This window comes from Limulus polyphemus, unplaced genomic scaffold (genome assembly GCF_000517525.1).
Source record: "Limulus polyphemus unplaced genomic scaffold, Limulus_polyphemus-2.1.2 Scaffold208, whole genome shotgun sequence".
Lineage (NCBI taxonomy): Eukaryota > Metazoa > Arthropoda > Merostomata > Xiphosura > Limulidae > Limulus > Limulus polyphemus.
The window spans coordinates 763,849-786,733 of NW_013665818.1; the positions used below are offsets into that span (position 1 = coordinate 763,849).

General features: G+C 33.1%; 1 protein-coding gene across 1 annotated transcript in view; it reads right to left on the reverse strand.

Moving 5' to 3' along the window:
* The window catches only part of LOC106478401 (sushi, von Willebrand factor type A, EGF and pentraxin domain-containing protein 1-like), a 133,905-nt gene that overhangs the window by 82,514 nt on the left and 28,506 nt on the right, over nucleotides 1-22,885 (reverse strand). Inside the window, exons 3-14 of the mRNA XM_013938945.2 lie at nucleotides 21,105-21,284; nucleotides 18,972-19,130; nucleotides 18,190-18,369; nucleotides 17,241-17,420; nucleotides 12,347-12,541; nucleotides 9,759-10,007; nucleotides 9,280-9,516; nucleotides 8,595-8,786; nucleotides 7,562-7,689; nucleotides 2,623-2,698; nucleotides 1,582-2,097; nucleotides 1,238-1,450 (exon numbers count right to left, since the gene is read on the reverse strand). Coding sequence (XP_013794399.1) covers nucleotides 1,238-1,450; nucleotides 1,582-2,097; nucleotides 2,623-2,698; nucleotides 7,562-7,689; nucleotides 8,595-8,786; nucleotides 9,280-9,516; nucleotides 9,759-10,007; nucleotides 12,347-12,541; nucleotides 17,241-17,420; nucleotides 18,190-18,369; nucleotides 18,972-19,130; nucleotides 21,105-21,284 — 2,505 coding nt within the window. The remainder of the gene's footprint in view (nucleotides 1-1,237; nucleotides 1,451-1,581; nucleotides 2,098-2,622; nucleotides 2,699-7,561; nucleotides 7,690-8,594; nucleotides 8,787-9,279; nucleotides 9,517-9,758; nucleotides 10,008-12,346; nucleotides 12,542-17,240; nucleotides 17,421-18,189; nucleotides 18,370-18,971; nucleotides 19,131-21,104; nucleotides 21,285-22,885) is intronic.

Consider the following 22,885-nt stretch of genomic DNA (forward strand, 5'->3'; position numbering starts at 1 on the left):
ATTATAACCTCTTTATTCAGTATTTCTGTAAATACAACCTAAAATCCTATTTGCTCAACCACTAGCAACAGCACACTGCTTGGATGGTTTTAGAGACTGATGGACTATTACACCAAGATTCCTTTCCTTCATAACACTGTTAAGGTTATTCCAATCAAAATTATACTTATAATTCAAATTATTATAACCCGCATGCATTATCCTGCATTTATTATAATGATAACCCATCTGCCATTTATTTGCCCAACTCACTAAATGATCTAAATCCTTTTTTTAAATCACTTGCACCCAGATGTTCCCCAATTTCCATCCTCTCCATCATTTCTATATTTGAAGTTAACAATAAATCTAACATATTATTGTTCCTAGTAGGTTCCTTGACTAATAGGTGAAGAAAGCCACCCTGAACAGTTTCCAGAAACCTCTCTCCCTCATGATTTGCATCTAGCAATTTCCAATCTATAACACTGAAATTAAAATCACCCATAAGCATGACTTCATTAACAGCTGAAATCTTAATCTCTTTGTAAAGTTTCTCACTAATTTCATCAGTATCATTTGCTGGTCTGTAACAAATTCCCATTAAAAGCCTTTTCCCTTTATATCCACTGATAGAAACCCAAATGGATTTAACCTTCTTGTTAATATCTTTGATATCTCCAATTTCACATTTTACATATAAAGCCACTCCCCCCCTCTTTAATACTCTATTCCTTTTTAATAGCCTGTAACCCTGTTTTTCAAAGCAATGTCTGTCATCAAAATCATCTACGTTTAACCATGTTTCAGTTATTTCCATTATATGAAAATCCTCCATTCCTATCAGTACTCTAAAGTCATCTATTTTATTTCTTATACTTCTAGCATTACAATAGTAATGATTAAACCTATCCTTATAACTACTTATATACTCATTTCCTTTGCTAAACTTTTCTCTGCCTCTTATTCTTTTTCTGGCCCTCATCACTATCTAGCCCTAGTTTAAAACTTCCCTTACAGTTAAGTTAATATGCTCAGAACTAAAATTTTCTTTTTCATGTCGGATAGTTGTGAGTAAAGTAAAATCACTTATCATAATACTGCAGTTGTATTTACTCTGCATGTTGCTACAGAAGCATCTTTAAATATATACAAGTCTAGCACCAGACAAATCTTTAATATAATAATTATTTACTTTTGCCAAACAGAATATACTAAATTGATATATTTGTTTAATATAAATATTTGTAGCACTTACGACATTTTTCTCCTTGAGGAATACTACCAAGATCACAAGTGAAAAATGGATCTTTCTCTGAAAAAATTAAGCGTTCTATTTCCATTTTTTTATTTCCTAATGTGATGTCAAATTCTCCTTCTCGAGCTGCTTGTTGTAGCTCTTTCATTATTTCTTCCATGCTTTTAAGTAACTCTTCTTGGCTATCTAAAAAGAACTTTGTAGGCAATTTTCCTGTAAAATGAAATAATGAAATACGTTATTACTTGTACAAAAGCTTGTTATATAAATACATAAATGTAAAAAATTAAGGTTTATAATGCGTATCTATTGTGCTTATCCAAAGACAACATTGTTCATTTTACCTAATATTTTAAACTGTAAGTCAAGTTTCTTTTTGAGGCTTTGAACTTCTGGTGAATGCTCCCTATAAGAATGCTTGTTTGTTAATTTGTGTTTTTCTGTATCAATTCTTAGCCCTCTAATATTTCCAACTGGCAAATTCATCTCTTTTTCTTGGTGATCAGAAGACACAGAATATTTTGGACCCTCTGTAAACATGTTATTCCATAATTCTTTATCTTGGCCTAATGGATCTAGTTCATACTGAGGATAATGGTCTTCATCCTCCAAGTTTTGTAGTGGATGATGTTCTCTGAGATCATTCTGGCTAGCTCGTGAATATCGATGGGTTAGCTTTTTGGTTTGCATGTTAGAGCTAAAGTTGTTCTTGGTAAACAGTGAGTTATGTCCTCCTCTTTGACCCTGAGAGATTTCCCTTTGATATCTATGAAATACTGGATAAGCATCTCCTGTTTTAGTAAGAAAAACTGCATTTCTTTTCTTTCGTGATATAATGGCATTGGTTTCTTCCTCAGTTTCTGAAAAAATACAAATAATAAGACTGTTTGAATGAAAAATGATTTACTTTCAAAATATATAAAATAAGTAAATGATCAAAAATAATAGGAGCAGTAAACATTAGGTCTAAAGTGAGTTATCAATTAAATCTAATTTGAATTTTATATCAAAGAAACAAAATATAATTATAGCACATTAAAATAGAAATGGAAAAATGCAAAAAATATTTGTTTCAAATGAGAGTTCATGCCCATACAAACAAATTGTGATTTAAAAATTATTATCTTTTTCTTATAACATAAATAATAATAATAATTATATTTACAAAATGAAAAATACCAATAAAGTAAAAAATTAATCTTGTAAGCAATGAAAATCACCAGTGATTTACTGAATTTTATGAACCTACACCAGTATTTCTTATTACATACTCTAAGCTAATTAAACAAAACCCCACCTGTACTAAAGGGATATAACTCCAGATATTAATGAATAAAGTTTGTTTAATCTGAGAACAAAAGAAAATGCATGATAAAAGCAACTACCTTCAAATGTATTATCACACATTGTTGCAAAGTTGTTGACATTACAGAGCATATTTTCTTTACACAGACTAGCCACCTAAAGTAGAAAAAAAGGTCTATATTAGTACCAGTTATGAAAATTCATATTTACATTTAATATACAATGTACAAAATTGTTTGTAATTTTTTTACAAATATACTATTCTTTCTTTTTTCTGTTAATATAAAAGCTTGAAATATGAGCATACATAAATCTCAAGCAACTTGGTATTTTTTTATTTCCAAGTCTTTAATTAAGTAACATAAAATAACTTTTGAGAACGTCTTAACTGCACCCTCATAAAAATTAACATTATAATTGTTAAGTTTTAAAATATTTAAATGGAACTCCTTTGAAGAAAAGTAAAACATTGCATCAGCTTTTCTCCTGGAGTTATGCATTGAAAGCATGTGAACTTTCTTTGGAATTCATATCCATTTTGCTATGGCAGAAGCTGATACTTCAAAGTCTTGCTGTTCTCAATCACTTGCACTACTTCCTATAAGTCATTATGTGACATATTGTTTGTAAATTCTCATCCTTGAAATTTTATACATTTTACAATTTAAATGAATTTCAAATAAGTGCTTACATCTGAAATACTAAAAGCATTTTCTTGTTGGATTCCTTTCATGCTGTCAAAACACATGTGACTTCAAATTCTGAATGTGCTTGACACAATACAAAGCTACAGCAATTTTCCTAGACTTTTCCATCTTTCCACAATCTAGGAGACTTATTGCTCATGAATCACAAGAATGTAACATAAGCTCTTCTTTCCCACTATATACCAGATTTCTTTGCTTGCAGCCATGATGATATTTTCCACCAGAAAGTGTCATAATGAACTCTGGTTTACCCAAAGTAAGGCTCTTAGGTAGGAAAGTAACAACCTAGACAACAACAAGTAAATGAAATAGCCAATCAAATTTTGATTCAGAACCAGAGTGAAGAAGACTGGACTCGACAACACTCAGAAAGGCACCTCCTCACCATTAATGCCAATTATGGAGCCACACAGTAATGATCAATAGAGCCTGTGCAGTCAAGCACATTCTAAGGTGTGGTAACAGATAGGCAGGGTCAGAATGCAAAGCATTGTCCTGTACCTGTAATGGAATATTCTCAGAGGTAGGGACTAGTAATGTCTAAAGACTGAACATGCTTCTGAGGCTAAGGTCCCACTCACCCTATTCTGAAAGGCCAGCCAAGTTATGAGACTGACTTAGTTAGTGGGCACACATAGAAAATAAAAAAACTTAAGCAGACCCAAGGTTGGGCTCAACAACTTTAGGACAGTGAAATGAATGTAATTATCTGTCAGAAACACATTCTCCAATTAGGAAAATGTTAACTTCTGAGATGATAACTTACCTATATATACAGAAATGCTAGAACCTCACATTGAAGTGGAGGAGGTGCCGAGACAAGATTTTACCTAGATGAACTCCCTTCAGAAAGTGCCCAAACAGAAAGCACATGGAGTGGGACACCCAATGCCAGGAGCTCCATAGGGAGACTGTATCTTGTCTCAACTAAGGTATACTCTCTGCCCTAGATGAAAGAGGGGAAAGACATAAGAGCCTGAAGTGTCACAGGGATGGGTTGAATTAGATCATGATCAACCAAGCACCTGCACACAAGCAGTTAACGTGTATTGTGTGGCTAGGGTGGAATTAGACTATATGGAGTACACTCACCTCTACCCTACTGGACAAAATATGGCTGCAAGAGAAAGGCACATTAACTGTGTGAGTGGTGGCTCATACAAAACTGACATTGTCACCACTTCCCTACTTCTCATTGTATTGCATTAAGTCCAATCATTGAGGATTCTCAATGGTCTACCATCCTAGTAGCTAGGAACTTGTAAATGGCAAGATTCGGTGGAGTGCCTGGATCCCCATTGGACCACCAGCCAGAAGATCCTTTACTGGAGATAGGCTGCAAAACCCTATTTTTAAAATCAGGCAAGTGTGAGCCAAAGAACTGGACAGTCACTTCCCTGATGCTACTTTTTCATGACAGTCCATGGAATTGGTACAGTCTGAATTGCAAAAGAACATCTTGTGCAGTATGAGAATAAGATGTTAAAATCCTGGTGACCAGACATTCCATGGCTTGCTGATTAAGACTGAGTGCTGCTGAGAAAGAGTTGAAGATAATGCCAAAATGTACCAAATATTGGTGGGTATGTGAAAGGATTTGGATATTTTAATATAGAAGGGACCAAAGCTGTATCAAAGGGATGAACATATAATTGAAAGACATAATTCCAAAGGATAAAACATAGAAAACATCTGGAGAACAGAGCAATCAGGATGTATAGGAAGGTATCCAACACATTGACTTTGGTCATCTGCAGATCAGGTGAAAAAGAACACAAGAGAGAAAAGAAAGTCATCAATGAGAATAGTGGAACAATCAGAAAACAGTTATAAGACAATAGGTCAAATCACCAAATCATGGTCCCCAGTCTTTGGACCACAAAGAAACAAAAGGAAAAAAACACGGGAGTATGTACCCGCTCGATAGCATGTTCAGCCAAAAGGTCAAAAACCACATTTTTCAGATGCTGAAGACTGATGGAGTCAGAGGTAGTAGAAATGGAAATGGGAAGAAGAGAAAGACCACGGGAGAGAACATGAAAAAAACCTGGATATCCACTGGCCTGACTTGACAAGGTAGTTACTGAAAAGAAGAGATATGACCCAGTTATATGATAGCAGGATGATGGGGAAAGAGTAAGGTCTGGAAGCTGGAATGAGGAGGGTAGGGGTATACTGAATCAGACACGGAATAGAAGTCGAGGGGCAAGATTGAGAAATACAAATATGTGGGAAGATAACAAGAAATGAAATCATATAATTCCAGCCCAGGTCTTCAGTGAAACAAGAAACTTCCAAAGACATCTGAGTAAAGAGAGAGAGCCAGACCAAGACATGTGCACAAGAAAAAGGAAGATGTAAATTAATGAGGAATGCATCTAGACCCAACGAGTCGCAATAATAGAGAAACCAAGTAAGGAGGAACAGACAAAGATGGCAAAGAGAAGGGAATGAGCCTCTCCAGTAAATCCCACTGGAACATGATCAAGTGCCCTTTAAAACAAATGGAGGTAAGAGAGATAACATAGGAAAGTTGTGAGAAAAAAAGACTAATGCAAAAATGGGGAATAGAAAGTGAAGTTGAAAGCAAATGTCTGCTTCTCAAGCAGGCAAAAGACATGAAATCTGGAAAAGAAAGGAAGAATAGTTGTATGTCAGAAAAAGAGTTATAAATATCAGGAAGATAAGGTGTGTGGGTGCGAGCATGGAGCTGTTTGAGAAAGAAAATGCTATAAACTTTAATATCATGCAAAGAATGAAAGACAAAGTAAACCCAAAAACTGGGTCCAGGGAGTAAAGAAATGGGAAATATTAAAGGTGAAAAATAATGATGATAACATAATTGAGAAAGTATATACCAAAAGAATTTGGAAGGTTGAGGACATTCCTAGATCAGTAAGGCATTACCCAAAATAAATCAAGTTAAAATCATTGTCTAACTAGCTACTCACAACTGAGGAGAAAGAATGATGGTTGAATGGATGGGAGGAAGAGGCCTATTAAAAGTGAGGTAATACACAAGATCTTCAACAAAGGCTGTAATATCTCTAACAGTTAACAATACTCTGGACATCATAGGGGAAGCCACACAGTACAAGTAGAAGCCAACATCACTTGAGAATTCAGGAAAAGAATTAAAGCTTTTGAAACAAAAGCCAATAAAAATGAAAACTAAAATTTGGTTAACAAATGCAAATCTCATGAAGTTGAACTCAGACAAGAAATTCTGAACACATATGTTCAACGTAATGCCTGGAAAAGAATGAAGTTATCATTAGTGTATATGGATGGGGGGAGTTATTGCATGTGGAGGTTGTGTTGCCCTCCTATTGTGAAGAGCTATTATTGCACGATGATGTCATTACATACCAGTGTAATTCACTTTAAAAACATGAATTTAGGTGGGAATTAGCTCAAGCCTAGTGGCATGTAAACCTCATGGGTAGATGCATGAGGGAAATAGCATATCTTTGTGTGTAGATAAGTTATCATCTCAGAAACAGGAACTTCCTAAAATAGAAATCAATCAAACTATTACAAGAATTGGGAAGAGAATAATGACCTACTAGTGAGCTAGAATGACAAAACCTTAAGAGTACTTGTGTTAGCTTGTTATACATACAGGAGTACAGCATTGCAGTTGAACTATATATTTTGTAAATATAAATAAAGAAATATTTGATATTTTAAATGTTAACACTTAAAATTCATACAGTATTGTTTAATACATTTCACTCTATAAATTTATATATTCAAATTGTAGTATCACACTAGAAAGTATTATATTTTAACTTATGGAATCTGTAAGATTTCGATTTTGCAATATTCAAGACACGGTACCTTAACTGGCTGAAGTAACTTCCCAGTGAATAGAGTCAATGGTTCAAATCCTTCCCAGTCTCAGTTGTAAGTTTGACTTTTTTTTTTTTTTAGGAAATACTAATTTATAAGAATATGTGCCACCTTTACAGTCCATATAGTTAAAACACTTAACAGTGACTTTTTTTTAACCAACAACTGCATTAAAGAATTCCAAGATTTAGAAGCTGATTGCCATAGTTCAAGAGTCCTTGCACATTCCATCCTTAGTTAGCAGTGAAGTGAAAACTCAAACATGAGGTAACTTATTTGTCTAAAGTATCTGGTTCAAATACTACCTGGTCTCAACTTTCAATTCTCCAAGAAATACTAAATAATAACTTAGTTTGATTTCACTTTATCACCTGTACAAGAAAGCTTGAAACAAATCAATCTGACATGTAGGTGATCAATCGCAAATTTTTTATTTATTATAAGATACTAAAACCCTCACCTTCTTTTCAATTTTTCTGTGTAAATGAGATTTCACCTGGTTTAAAAGGAACTGATCATCACAATCTCCACCATCAGAACTGATAGTAATAATACCAGTCTGTGATATAGCATTGGAGAGCTGAGTAACTTAAGCAGAACAGAGAAAATGTAGTTTATTGAAAACACTCTACAGTTACTTACTGCATCACACATATATGAAAAATACTATAAAAGTTAGAAGAAAACAATTAAGTAAATTGGGTATAAATTGTATAGAAAGAGTACTCAATTTCTCAAATACTGACTTTTAGAAAACTGATGAAAACAATTGACTTAAAAAGAATTTAAAGTTTTAATTATCTAAAGAAATTCAGATGATTAAAAGACATATATTTAGCAGATTTTAATTAGATTCAAATACAAGATTGAATTTGATTGTTCATATCAATAATTATACCATTAATTCCAGTTAATCTAAATTTTAATTATTTTGAAATGAATAAAATTAAGATCTTATAGAAATAGCATCTGTAAAACATGGCTTGTAGTATTACTTCTTGTTGATTAGTTCCAATATGTCTTTTAAAAACAATTACAATATATTTTCTTGAAAATGCAATAAAATAATTAACAAAAAAGAATACTCCTAAAATAAATATTAAATTACATGGTAAATCAAGTCTCAGTATTCCTTAACAATCAACTGAGATTGTCACTTTTAGTTGTTTGTTATAACTGCCATAATCTTGTATATTTCTTTTATACTCTTCTTTTGATATAAAAAATCTACATCCATATTATAATTGCTAATTTTCTATGTATTAAAGTATTATCCCAATATGGACTGTTTTAATAAGGGACTATAATACGAATTCATTGCAATATACACTAGACTGTTATTCAGAATAGTAGCCTCAACATACTGTGAGGATAAGCAGAACTGACCGTTGTGGAACAATATTCGAAAAAGTAACAATGTTAAGCAGTCAACTTCTGATAGTTTGTTAGTGTTAAGCTTCTTAGTCCTATGAAAACAGCAAAATATACCATACCTGCACAATCAGGGAAAGGAAACCTGTCACGTGGTAACCACACACCATCATATGCACAAAAGTAATTGTATGGTGGGGAAGTTACAAATGCATATCCTTCCTCACAAGACAATGAACAATTGACACCAGAGTCTGATTCTGTGCAGTTTGCTTTTCCATTCACAGGATCAGAGGGAATGGAACAGGCATGCTCTAATTGAAATTACAAAATAAAACAGTATATCAGATAATACTATAAAACTTATTTCTCATACATCTCTACTGATAACAGCACTTAGCTTATTAAGGATATTAAAAGACTTTCAAATAATTTTTGAAAGATAAAGTTCCAAGTAAAATTTTTTATAATGCTATTAAAATCAGTTATTATTTACATTACTTACTTACTTATCTTAATAATCACTCCTACTCATTACCACAACTATTTAAAGGAGTATGATTACTTTCTAATGAAAACGTTTAATTTATGCAAAGTTAAACCACAAATTTAACAAATTATATTCATTCAAGAAACTGTTGAAGTTTAAAACATCAAACTTTGTTATTTCTTTACTAAAAGAAGCTCTCCAACTATACAAACAATGACTTTATAATTAGTTGATAACTGAGAGGCACCTCAAAGCTCGATTTTTTAACTTCACCTCTAATCATTACATAGAATAAAATCATACAGAAGATTCTGTACCTTGAACTGTGATGGTTAGATTACAAGTGTTGTTATTGCCTGCTTCATCAACTGCTTCATATGTTACCACTGTTTCTCCCAAAGGGAAAAGTCCTGGACTGTGGGAACGTCTTATATTTACAGGACTTCCAGAATTATCAGAAAAAATTGGTTCTTCCCAAAATACTGTAACTGGAGCTTCACGGGAAAGGAATTTTGGAGGTGATACACACTTGTCAATTGTTGGAGGTTGTACATCTAAAAAATGAATTCAATCTTTAGTAAACTTCATTACACTAATAGTCTTGAAGGAATAAATAACATCTTGTACTAAATTAATCAGAAACAAAAAAATAGGCACATATTCAAAACAGAGCATTATTTTCAAGTAATTAGAACAGTATATAATAATTTTGTGTTTCTATCTGATTCCTTTCTAAACAGCTCTAAGTAATTATAGTCAACTTTAGTTATTAATTGGATTATAAAAAAAGACTTACCACGAACTGTAACCATAAAACTGCATGATGCAGTATTGTGACTTCTATCTTCTGCAGTGTAAGTGATAGTTGCAGTACCAATGGCAAAACGACGTGGAGGAATAACAGCTGGAAGAACAGAGACTGAAGGAATCTCTCCACTGTTGTCAATACCTTGAGGTACATTCCAAGTTACCATATAATCTCTCTCATTTTCTTCAGCATCAACTACAATGTCTTCTGGACATCTCAGGACAGGAGGCTCGACATCTAAAGAATTAGAATAGCACTAATCAACTAACAAAATAGGTCATGACAAGTTTTAGTTTCATATAATGTGTTTCAAAATAAGTAGTAAGTCAAAATCAAATGTTACAGTGAGAATAGTAGGGCTAAGAGACACAAATATAAATTTTGGCAAGGTAAAAGTCATATTCAGCTAAGACTGTTTCATTTTTCTAACAGGGTGTTTGGCCTTTGGAATGGGTGGCTTTCAGGTGTTGTAGAGGCAGTAAATTTAAGAAAAAGCTTTATAAGTATATGAATGATAAGGGTTGGATTTAAGATTATATTTTTTAATTTAGTTTAGAGGATGGAACAGCAGAGATGGACTAATAGGTTCTATGTTGTCCCAAAACATTATGATATGTCAAAACTTAGTTAACTCTTTCAAAGATATAAATGTTAAACATACACAAACACTAGTACTCTTTGAAACAAAGTATATGCAAGTTTACATAATCTATTTTAAAAAAGAGCAGAAAAGCAAACAACTAAGACAATTTAATATCTCAAGGAACTCATCAAACCAATGTTAAGAGAAGCAAAATCATATAGATGTATTTACAAAAATATGGGATATGCTCAACAGATCATTATGAACATTAAATGCTTTTTTACAAAGCAATAAAGTCACTCATAACAGTATTCTGGACTTATTCCACGTTCCAAAATGATATAAAGAGTATCAATGTAGCATGTGGTTAAACTATTTTGCCATAATATAGAATATGTTTTTCAAACAACAGTTTTTCTGCTTGTATCTACAGTAGCTTTGATCAGATAATAATTACTGTAATCACTTACAAAATGGGCTCTGGAAATAAACTTTGGACTGTTTCATTATAATTTTGCTGAGAATCATTAACAAACTTGTATTTTAACTAAAAATCATAAAGCGATAACTGTCAATGCTATTAAAGTTCCTATTCTAGTTCACTCAATAAATCTACTGGACAAGAAAATTGATCATGTCTTTAGTTACCTGATCATGAATTATGTCTGGAAACTATAAACAGATTTTTCTATTTTACTTTTCCTAACAAGTTTGTTAACATAATTTCTAGACAACCTGTATCTATCACTTCTAAGAGGTATGTAGATCATAGTTCTGTGTCAGGGTTTTACATATGAGCATTCTTCTATAGTAAGTGTCTGTGACTTGTTGGCAATAAATTTGGAAAATAAATGAACACAAACAATCCACTTGTTTTAAAACACTAGCCAAATGTATGTAGAAAATTCTTTAAACTATAGGAAATCACAGTTTTATCTATAACTCTACATAAATCTCTTTTCTTGTCAAAAGTCCATACAGGCTGATTCAATTACTTTAGAATCTAATTGACAAGACAAATTATTTTTCTCTTCTCACAATATTATTCCTGTCAGTGAATAATTCACTTATTTTACCCCATGAGTTACCACAGTTGTATACTGAACTTTAAATAATTGTCTCCTTTTCATCAAAGTTCACACAGGCAGTTTCAATTATTTTAGAACATCCCTTGACAAGAAAAATCATTCTCCTTATTTTTTTTAAACTGTGAAACTCACCTTGAAATATTGCCTGTCGTAGCTAAACTAACAATCCCGCAGTCTAACTTCACTTTCAACATCCTAACTTTTTTTTCTTTTTATATATGTATATATAAATATATATATACACTTAACTTTACTTCTTTTGTTAGTTACCACAGTTGTATTCAGAGTTTTAAATAATTCTCTCATTTTTTCATCAAAAGTTCACACAGGCTGGTTCAGTTACTTTAGACCCCAGTTGACAAAATAAATTATTTTTCCTATCTCTGTTGTTACAATACAGCTGTTAAACACATTTACACAGCAAGAAAAACTTAAGAGGTTATGAGAAAGATGATGTCAACAATACCACAGCAATTGAACTCCACACAAGATGAACAAAGTATTACCAGTTACATAATGAAATTTGTCATAACTATTGCTTTTAAAATAATTTAACACTAAATAAGTTACACTAAACAGTCTTGTATATCCAACATTCTGTCTTTTTAAAAATATCTATAAAACCCTTTGACATATAAAACAAACGATTCGACGATATGGAAATGATACTCTGCGTGTATACCGTGCCTGTGAGAAATGGGACTTTAAAATTAAGAAAGTTAATCTCGACATTTGCTTCCTTATAAAACAAAAAATGTTCAATTGAAGTCATATGTATATATATATAAAAAGAACATAAACATAATATTTTGAAAAACTGTCAAATATTACAGATTCATATTGGTCTTAAAGCTTCAAATATGAAACCTGCAATTGCATGGAAGTCGTAACCTTTTTTCACTCACCTATACAAACTGTTTTTTTCTCTTCATTTCCCCAAACTCCCTGATCTTCACAACGTCTGGTTGCAGGACCCCGTACAACAAATCCTGGTTTACAGGTGTATATACAAACATCTCCATACCTCATTTTGCTTTCAGTACATTTGGCAGGAGACACATGACCATTAAAAATTGGTGACAGAGGAGGACAGTCTACCGCTAAGTGATATAAAATTGAACAGCCATTTAATTAACAATTAATATAGTAAAAATTTATATCACATGTATTACAAGCCAAGATGAATGTAAATTAAAAACAAAAACTACTACCAAATGTAAAAAATCAAACTTCTATTTGTTTTTGACTTTTATAACCATAATTATCAGTATCAAATAGATAATATAAGTTCAAAGTAATACGAAATATGCCTGTAATATAAAACATTGAGAGAGCAAAAAAAAAAGATTAAATTTATTACATTTGATTAGAAAATATTTGACAGACATAAATAGAACATTACTAGCATGCATATATATATATATATACACAGATAAAACAAGAAAGATGGAATTCATTTCCTATGCAAAGTTCAATTCATCAAAACACTTTGATGTAAAGCCGTACAACTTCAAATTTTCAATAACTCAAAGCATGAAACATGCATTTTGAGGAAAAGAACATTCAATATGAGGGTGCTAGATATATACCACTGTTTAATTTAAATTTAATAAGAGAGTTATGATTTATATAGTTCTAAAGTGTGATTGTTAAATTTGGTAATTTTAGGAGCAATAACTTATCGCAGGTTTGCTACGTGACTGTGAATTGACGTCATGTTACTCGAACTTTCTGAATTTTTCTCATTGCTTTAAGTAAGTATTGTTACATCATAACGTCTTGTAGTTTGTAGAAAGTTCTAGCCCCCAGGCAAGCAAGATATATATATATATATAGGCGACCAAGTTAGTAGAAAGAAAGAAAGTTAGTAGAAAGTGACAACAAAAGTGAAGTTAGACTATGAGATTGTGTGTTTAGCCATATATAGTGTATAGTGGAGATTTCTAACATGAAAGTATCACAGCTTATATTTTAATAACAGAGATAGAGGAGAATAATTTGCCTTTTCCAAGGGTGTTCTAAAGTAATTGAATCAGCCTGTATAGACTTTGATAAAAAAGAGACAATTATTTAAAGCTCTGGATATAACTTTGATAACCAATTTAACTGTGTGACGAATTTTTGTACATATTTTTTGAATATATTATTTTAAAACAAGTGAATTGTGTGCTGTCTGTTTATTGTTGAAATATATCACCAACAAGTTGCAGATATCTACTGTGAAGAATTGTAGCCTTATAAAACCTGACATTGGTGAGCCAGCCAGGATTATACAGTTGTAAATGGCTGTAAAAGAAGAAATGAACAACAGCGGAAGTAGGTTTATATATGTACAACTGTAGTGGTGGCAAAAAGAGTGTAGAGGTTACAAGAACACCACATAACTATGCTGACTGACTAATAAATGGGTAGAGAGAGGTAAGTGACTTGGGCTTAAAGATAGCAATCTATGAGAGTTTGTTAAATAATAACAAGAACTAGAGAGAGAAGAGCATCAACAAAGGAGAGAGGAGGAGAGGCAGAGAAGAGAGGAAGAAAGGATGAAAATACTAAAATAGAAAGAAGAAAATAAGAGAAAGGAGAGACTGGAAATAAGAGTAGAAATTGAGATTGCCAAACTCGCCCAACAGAAAGATGAAGAAGCCCAAAATGACAATGGGGTTAGAGCAAACAGACAAATTTGATGAATAGAAAGATGGAATAGATGCTTTCCTGGAGAGATATGATAGATTCACTCAAAATCAGCACTGGAACAAAGGTGACTGGGCAGTCTGTCTCAGCCCACTTTTCACAGGAAAAGGCCTATAAGTGTATGCATGGCATGATGTCAGAACATGTCATGGACTATGACAAGTTACAAGTGGCATTGCTGAAATGCTATATATGAGTTTACTGAAAAAGGTTCTTGCTAGAAATTCAGAGAAGTCAAACTTTACACTGGAGAAACTGTATTTTAGTTTGGGGCGCATCTACGGTTATACTTCAAAAGATGGACTGAAATGGCCAAGTGTGAAAATAGTTTTGAAGGAACTGGCAGATCTACTAATACGTAAACAGTTCATGATCATGTGCTCAACTGACACACCACTGTTCCTAAAGAGATAGCACCAAAAGATGTGGATGAGACGATCAAGCTGGCAAAGCAGTATATGGAAGTCCATGGAGGAAGAATAACTGGAAACTCCAAGAATAACCAGTTAAAGTTGAAACAAGAGACAACAACTCAATGGATAAAAAGGGAGAAGAGATGCTATATTTGTTATAAAATGGGTCACATTTCAAATGAGTGCAAGTCTGTCACCAACGAGCAACAGCAGAAATTTCAACATGAAGCAGCTCGAGCTACCTACAAAGATGGTGCTGGCAAGAAACAGGAAAAATGTGAAGACACAAAACAAAGCCAATGCATCAGATTCACTACAATAAGGAAGTGCTGTTTTCATGATTAAACAGTGCATGACTGATGGTCAACTCAAGTTGGCAAATTCTTCAACAGTACCAATAGTGATTAGAGCATGTGACAAACATCAAGAGGTGCCAACAAATCACAACATGCCAGTAGATGAAGGCTGTGTCAAGGACAAGAAAGTGAAGGTCCTACAAGACACTGGATGCAGTAGTGCAGCAGTGAGAATCAGTCTAATATCTGATGACCAGATGATAGGCAAGGTATGTTTTTGGGTGTTGAGTGATGGAACAGTGAGAAAGTTTCCCAAAAAAGGAATAAAGGTGAACACTCCATACTACATGGAGGACCTTGAGGCCATGTGTATGAAGTCACCCATCTATGACTTGGTGATTGGAAATATACCAGGCAGTATAAGTTTGGAGGAACCAGACAAAGATAAAGCTAATGAAGCATCATCAGTCACCACCATGTCTGCCAAAGGACATTACCTAGAGGAAAGGTAGCCAAGATGCCTCTCATAGAAGAGCCATTCAGCAGAGTAGCTGTGTCAGATCACAAGTACTTGTTTCTGACAAGAGCAACCAGTATGTGCTGACAGTAGTTGACTATGCAAAACATTATCCAGAAGCCACAGCACTACCAAAGATAAGAGATAGAGAGAGTAGCAGAAGCCCTCCTGGAAGTGTTCTGCAGAGTAGGCTTTCTAAAAGAAGTATTGAGTGACTGAGGGACCCAGTTTACCTCGAAACTTATGAAAGAGGTGTGCAGACTCATCATCATTAGGCAACTCTTTACCACCCCATACAACCCTGTGGATAGGAGAAGAGTCAGAAGTGAGGAAAATATACCAATACATGTTAGACCTCAGAGACTGAATAGAGAAGATCTGTCAACTCACCCAAGAAAGCTTGTATGCAGCTCAGTGCAATCAGAAGTGTTTCTATGACAAGATTAATGATTGACATTTCAAGGTTAGACAGAAAGTCTTAGTTCTGCTACCCACAGACAACAAAAAATTCATCATGCAGTGGAAGATCCTTTTGAAGTACAGGAAATGGTAAAAAAATAAACTATAAAGTGAAAGTGGAGTGGAAGACCATGATGTATTTCACCAATCTGTTGAAGATATATCTCAATAGGGAAAAGACATAAGGGGTGCAGACTATATGAAGAGACTTTGTGTATGAACTGAAAATAGTCTTTATATGTAGTGTTAAAAATGTTGTAAATATTTTTCATGAAGATGGGTTTACTGTTAGATATACATGACTGTCTCATTTAAATTTGATATGAGAATTATGATTTAAATATTATAAAGTGTGGGTGTTAAATTTAGTATTTTTAGGAGCAATAACTTATCACAAGTTAGCTTAGGTAGCTATTTATGAATCATTTGTTGCATAGTTCAATTGTTATGAACTCACGTCATGTTATTCAAACCTCCTGTTAGTGAAAGTGAAGATAAAAGTGAAGTTAGACTGCATGATTGTGTGTTTAGCCATAAAAAGCATATAGAGGTGATTTCTAAAGTGAGTTTCACAGTTTATATTGTAATAACAGGTATAGAGGAGAATAATTTGTCTCATCCAAGGGTGTTCTAAGGTAATTGAACCTGCTTGTGTGGATTTTAATGAAAAGGAGACAATTATTTAAAGCTCTGAATACAACTGTGGTAACCAATAGTGTAATGAACTTTTGTGCATACGTTTAGCTTGTTTTGAATGTAATATTTTAAAATAAGTAGATTGTGTGCTATCTGTTTGTTGAAATGTATCACCAACAAGTCATAGACTCCTACTATAAAGAATCTGGCCCATACAAAACCTAACAGAGGGAAATGAAGATACTGGGAGTTTCAAAATGTGTCAAAAAGTTAAGGGCAAATATCTCTTCTTTATAGCTTTGGCACTTTATAAGCCCTTTAATTTAAATATACAACTTACTTTAGATCCTTGTCTACCAAGTATATTATAAAACGTATTAGCATGCATATATATAACCAATTTACATTTAATTGTAATAAACACCAATCACTACTCTTGTATAGTTTTAAAGCTAGTAATTATTCCTCACAATCGATGTATGTGACATATGATTATTGTACAAGTATTAAAATGATAATTAATAAAAACATCAAAAATATAATTTAAATGTTAAAAAGTTTTAATTTTTTTACACTGTTTGGAAAATAAAGAGATAATAAAAATTAATTTAGAATGGTTTGATTTGTTTAGAAGTTTGCACAAATCTACACCAGGGCTATCTGCACTAGCCATCCCTATTTAGAATGGAAACAAACTTACAGCAAAAAATGCATTCCAAGAATATTAGTTAAAACTGGCTTGATTGCCATGATTGCTTGAATGTAGAACCACTGTAATAGAACTTACGTCTACAAAGAGCTGGAAGACCATCCCAGAGAGCAATGGCTAAACAGGTTCGAATTTTAGATCCCACTAACTTGTATCCAGGGTCACAACTGAAGTGACATTTGGTCTCAAACACATTGCTGTCTGTAGTGCAGAGAACACTGCCATGATGTGGGGCACTAAGTGATGAACATGTTTTCTCTGGCCAGAATGAAAACAATTATTTAGTGTACATAATTCATAGTCACTCTAGATTAAACTAAACTAGTTTATGACTTATGATACACAAATCTAACATATCTAAATATATAATTAACCTAAATCATAGTCATCAATCATGTTCAAAATGAGATCAGTTTTCACAGAATTTGTTGGTGTGTATTAATACTTGAAATGTAATTCTTACACTGAAGATCTTTAGTCACAGTTATTTATATTTACAAAACATTACTTTGAGAAAAACATTGGATACTAATTGAGCTCATGTGTAGTTTAATATAGCTAAACACAAAAGCTGATGTTTACAGCCACTATCACCTAAAATTGTCCCATTTTTCATGTAAACTTATTTCCATTTAACTAAGTTGTAAGTATGGTAATGGACATATGTTTAAAAATGAAATAGTTATGTACAATATAAAAAATTATTAATGATCTATGTGTATATCATTTTTTAAAGTAGCATCAAATCAAGGCTATGTAGAGAATAACTATTATTTTTTGATAATAATTTGATTCAAATGACTTTAATCATACTTCTGGTCAATGTAGTATAACCAGTAGGTCAACAATTCTACAATCTTACAACCTACATAATTAATTTCCAGATCACAGCTTTCATCCAAAACCTGTTTGAACATTTACAAAGTAAAAATATCAGTATATAAACCAGGAGAAGCAAAATATAACAGGTCTGCCATGCATGATCACTAACTGACATATCCCACTCTTAAAGACTACATATACTTACTTTCACACCTAACATTTGTCCCACTCCATGTCCCATCAACTGTGCAAAGGCGGACACTGCTTCCAACTAGTTTGTAACCTGAATCGCAACGAATTCCACAGGCAGCATGGATTACAGAACTGCAGATTCCATTCACAAAATAACCATGTTCAGGAGGTGAAAGTGGAGGACACTCAATCACTAAATAGAAAAAGTTTATAAATGTTTTACTTATTTCAGTGTTGCTTTATGTACTTATATTTTCATAACAATAATGCTTTTGTAAATGAGAGCAACACTGTTGAAACTGCTTATCTTTGTATACTGATATCGTTTTACATGGCACTGCACTAAATATTAATTGCTGTATAAATTAAGAATCAATTGGTCCACTGTCAACATTTTTATATACTACAATTCTTAGAAGATATTCGGCAAATATATCGAAAATCCAATCCCTGATAATAAGAGATATTTACCACATGCACTGAAACTGTAACAACATTTTCTCAATAGAAAAAACTCAAAAAGATTATGTCAAATCAAAACTAAAAAAAATTGCATGAGTATTTAACATCTACACATTTAAAAAAATCTCATGAGTATTTAACATCTATGCATTTAAAAAATCTCAAAACAAAAAAGGTAATCCCATGTGTTTGTTCATTACTTTTGTTAGCTAGAAAAATTGCTTTTACAGCCATTCCTATGCACTATTATAATTTCCAAAATGCCATGCAATAATAATGCTACATCATGAATATTCCTTGCTAGAATATATAATTAGTTTAATTCATACCCACCTTCACATTTCTTCCCATTAGTTACATATCCAGGTTTGCAAGTACATTGATTAGGACTTGTGCTAGCCAATGGAGAAGTATGTTGGGCATCTGGACATGACTGACAAGATGAAATGTCTCCTGGACCAGACCCAACATGATAAGTACCCTCAGGACAAGCTATAAAAAATTAAAGTACATTTGCCTAAGCCCAATGCTAATCTTGCGATAAAAGTGTGACTTGTTATAATATAAAAATAAAAACAATGGGAAAACATAAAAAAATATCTAACGATCTTCATGTGTATAAGGACATGTTAATTTAATCATTAGTGATTGATCTATAATCATATCCTTATATATATATATATATAAAGTATAACAGGTAAAAATAACTGTACATACATGAAAAGTTAATATAATATATATATATATTATATACATCGTAGAGTCAATAGACTCTATATAGGGGTGGCTATGGTGTGCAATAGACATCATACAAATATGCACACTAAAAAGTTTCAAATTAAAAATAAGATCAAGGTTAAATGCACAATACAATTTTTATTTAGCCGACAGACAAAATTCCATTAAATTCAGTTTGAATGTGGATTGTTGCTCAAGTAAACAAGTCAGCTCCTCGACCTAGCATAGCTAAATGGTTAAGACGCTCGACTCGCGATCTGGGGATGTGGGGTTCGAATCTCGTACATGAACATTTTCGACCTTTCAGCCGTCGGAGTACTATAATGTGACGGTCAATCCCATTGTTCGTTAGTAAAGAATAGCCCAATAGTTAGCGGTAGGTGGTGTTAACTAACTACCTTCCCTCTAGTATGTCACTTCTAAATTAGGGACGGCTAGCGCAAATAACTCTGGAGTAGCTTTGAGCGAAATTCAAAACGCAACTCCTCCCTACTCGTACTATGATATTGCCAAGTTCTGATATATCGTATAAAAATCCATGTGTGTATGAGGATCACTTTACACTATTTTCTAACAATTATGTTGAAGTAGACTTAGTAAAATAAATAACCTTCCAGCTTGATTTACCCCATCATCTGACCTTCGTGTATATAGTTGCTAAGGATGACAGACAACACATTTAAGATATTTTTTCTGCTCTAGATTTTTCTTAGTTTTACACTACCATGAAACATTAGTGATGCTAGAACAATGTCCAACAGAGAGAAGTGAAAACTATCTGTTTATAACATGTATTACGGTGTTAAAACAATTTTTATCAATGTGGTGAACTGTTCATAAAGTACATTTCTGGAACTCCAACAAATATTGGGAAGAAACAAAACACAGCTCATGATTGAAAACGAGAAAAATTATTGCAATCGATAATTAGTATGTTTGTTAGACACGTAAACCAAAACTGAGAATGTTTGTTAGCACTTATTCATAAAATAGCATGCTGCTTTTTATCAAATCTGTAGCTGCGGTTATCCTGATTGCACTTTTCGGCTAAATGGACCATCTGAGCGATGTAGGGCCAATGTTTTGATCTAAACAAGTACAATCTTTTCATACCTAAGGGTATATAAATTTCCTTCCAATAATACTCCTTATCATTGATCTGTTTGAAATGGAGAAAGATTGTAAATCTGAAATCAATAGTTTTCATTGTATAGGTTTATTTTCCCCTAAAACCCGTTTTCAAAAATGACGAATAAAAGTAAAAACACGATGAATATATTTTAGTTGTTGTTTTTCTTAAATATATGATATTATTATAACTTATCAGATAACATATTGTTTTTATTAACTGATAGTAACAGTATTTGTTCTTTACTGATTAAGATAATATGAGTAAACTTCGAACCTCAAACGTTCAGTAGGAAAAGCCAAATAGCCAGAAATGGCCATTCCAATATAGTAAAAAAAAAAACCTCAATCTCTGACATTGCAGTAAATTCATATATTAGACAGTGCTCGCCCCCCCCCCCACCTAGCACAGTGGTATGTCTGCGGAATTACAACGTACAAACCGGGTTTCGATACCCGTGGTGGGCAGAGCACAGATAGCCCATTGTGTAGCTTTGTGGTTAACTTCAAACAAACAAACAAGACAGTGCTCGAACTAAATTTAATATTTTCTCACAACACTGTCTTAATCTAATAGGCACAAATGTTTAAATATCTTACGTTCACAGTTGCCTTGAAGTCCTGTTCCATAATATCCTGGTTGGCAGAGGCAAGCGTAATGTCCTGTGTGAGTCCCGCATGTGCATTGTGCTCTTGCGTCACAACACGATTTCGATTCTCCCTGGCATAGCCGCAAACAGGCTTCAGATTTCTGAGGGAGATAACTTCCTATCTGAAGATCTAAAAAATGACGATTTGATTTGTCTAAGTTTGAAAGGAAGTTTCACTATAACGATATATCTCTTAAAAACCACTACTGTATTGACAATGATGACAATAACATTTCGTAATAAATGGCTGTTCAAATATTTTAAACGTTGGAAAGGTAACATTTTATATTTGCATGTTTAACAAGCATCAGAATGAGTAAACTAAACACAGAGCGAATAAAAAAACAGTAAATGATATCTTTAGAAATATTTTAGGATACTACAGATTACGGACTATGCTTTGTTGATGTCTTAAGATGTCCTAAGCATGAACTAGAATGTTAACATTGAAAATTTTGTGAAGCACTACCTATTATGAGCACGTGGAGATACCATTGAATGCATTTTTCGCCATTCAGCGTCAAGCACTATTTAAGAACCATAATATTTTGTCATTCAGAGACACAGAACTGCCTATAAAAACCACAAATAATACATCAAATGAAAGTTGAATTTATTCTTCATCATCACATATGCTTATAAATATTTTCATTTTTATCAGTGTATGAATCATCAAACTTTAATGGAGTAATAAATGCCATAGTCTTCCGTATTTACGTCATGAAGATGAGTCTTATTTCAATTGTTTTTATTTCACGAATAAATATTTATGGAATAATCTAAGAAAATTATACGAAATGATATTTCATTGCCAAGCAGCTTTTATTTTACACCAGAACCATAGCGATATCACGCCTAACAACGGAGCAATCACACTTCAAACAGGAGAGATCCAATGAAAATAACATTTGGTTTAAGGTCCTATTTGTTCACCTGGATATTTTGTCTTTCACTGGGTTCGATTTATTCCAGTTCATTTTTAAACAGATATATTTTTTAGTAGTCTTTAATTTTCTCTTTCCAGATCCATGGTGTAATCAAGTTGTATAGATAAACATAATAGTCAAAGTTTTATTTTGCAAACGATGATTCAGTCAAGCCAATCAGCGATACCTGTCGGATATTTAGGCCCACCCTAGAAGCGAAACGAGATGGTAGCAATGAAGGTTCACTGACACAGGAAAAATAAATATGCGTATTCAATGTCCCAGGCTTACAATATGAGCCCACTACAAGTACTGCCTAACTCTAAGGATTGTGAAAATAGATTTTCCAAAGTATAAAACACTCGGAGCAAAATACTTTCCCAACCGTTGATTTCAGTTCATGAAATGCCAGACACATGTGCTCTCATATCAGATGTCAATGAATAACATCAAGGATATCACAGAGAATGCTACCAGCGACTTATCATGAATCTCAATCGTCTGATGGAACTATAAAATCCACCTGAACCACCGTGTGTACCAAGAACTTGTAATAGACATTCAACTGTCTGTTAAAAAGTACTATTCAAACCAAATTTCATTTTTTATTATTATTATTTTTTGCAATTAAGAAGGACGGAAGAAGCTGATAATCAAAGGATCAAGAGCAATAGAGGGGTTGTTCATTTGGAGTTTGATGGGTGGTGAACTGTTTTAGAACCAGCTGAGAAACTGCTCACAACAATAAGGGGACATGGTCTCTTTGCCTCTGAGACCATATATCACAAGTAATGTCGAACTAAGT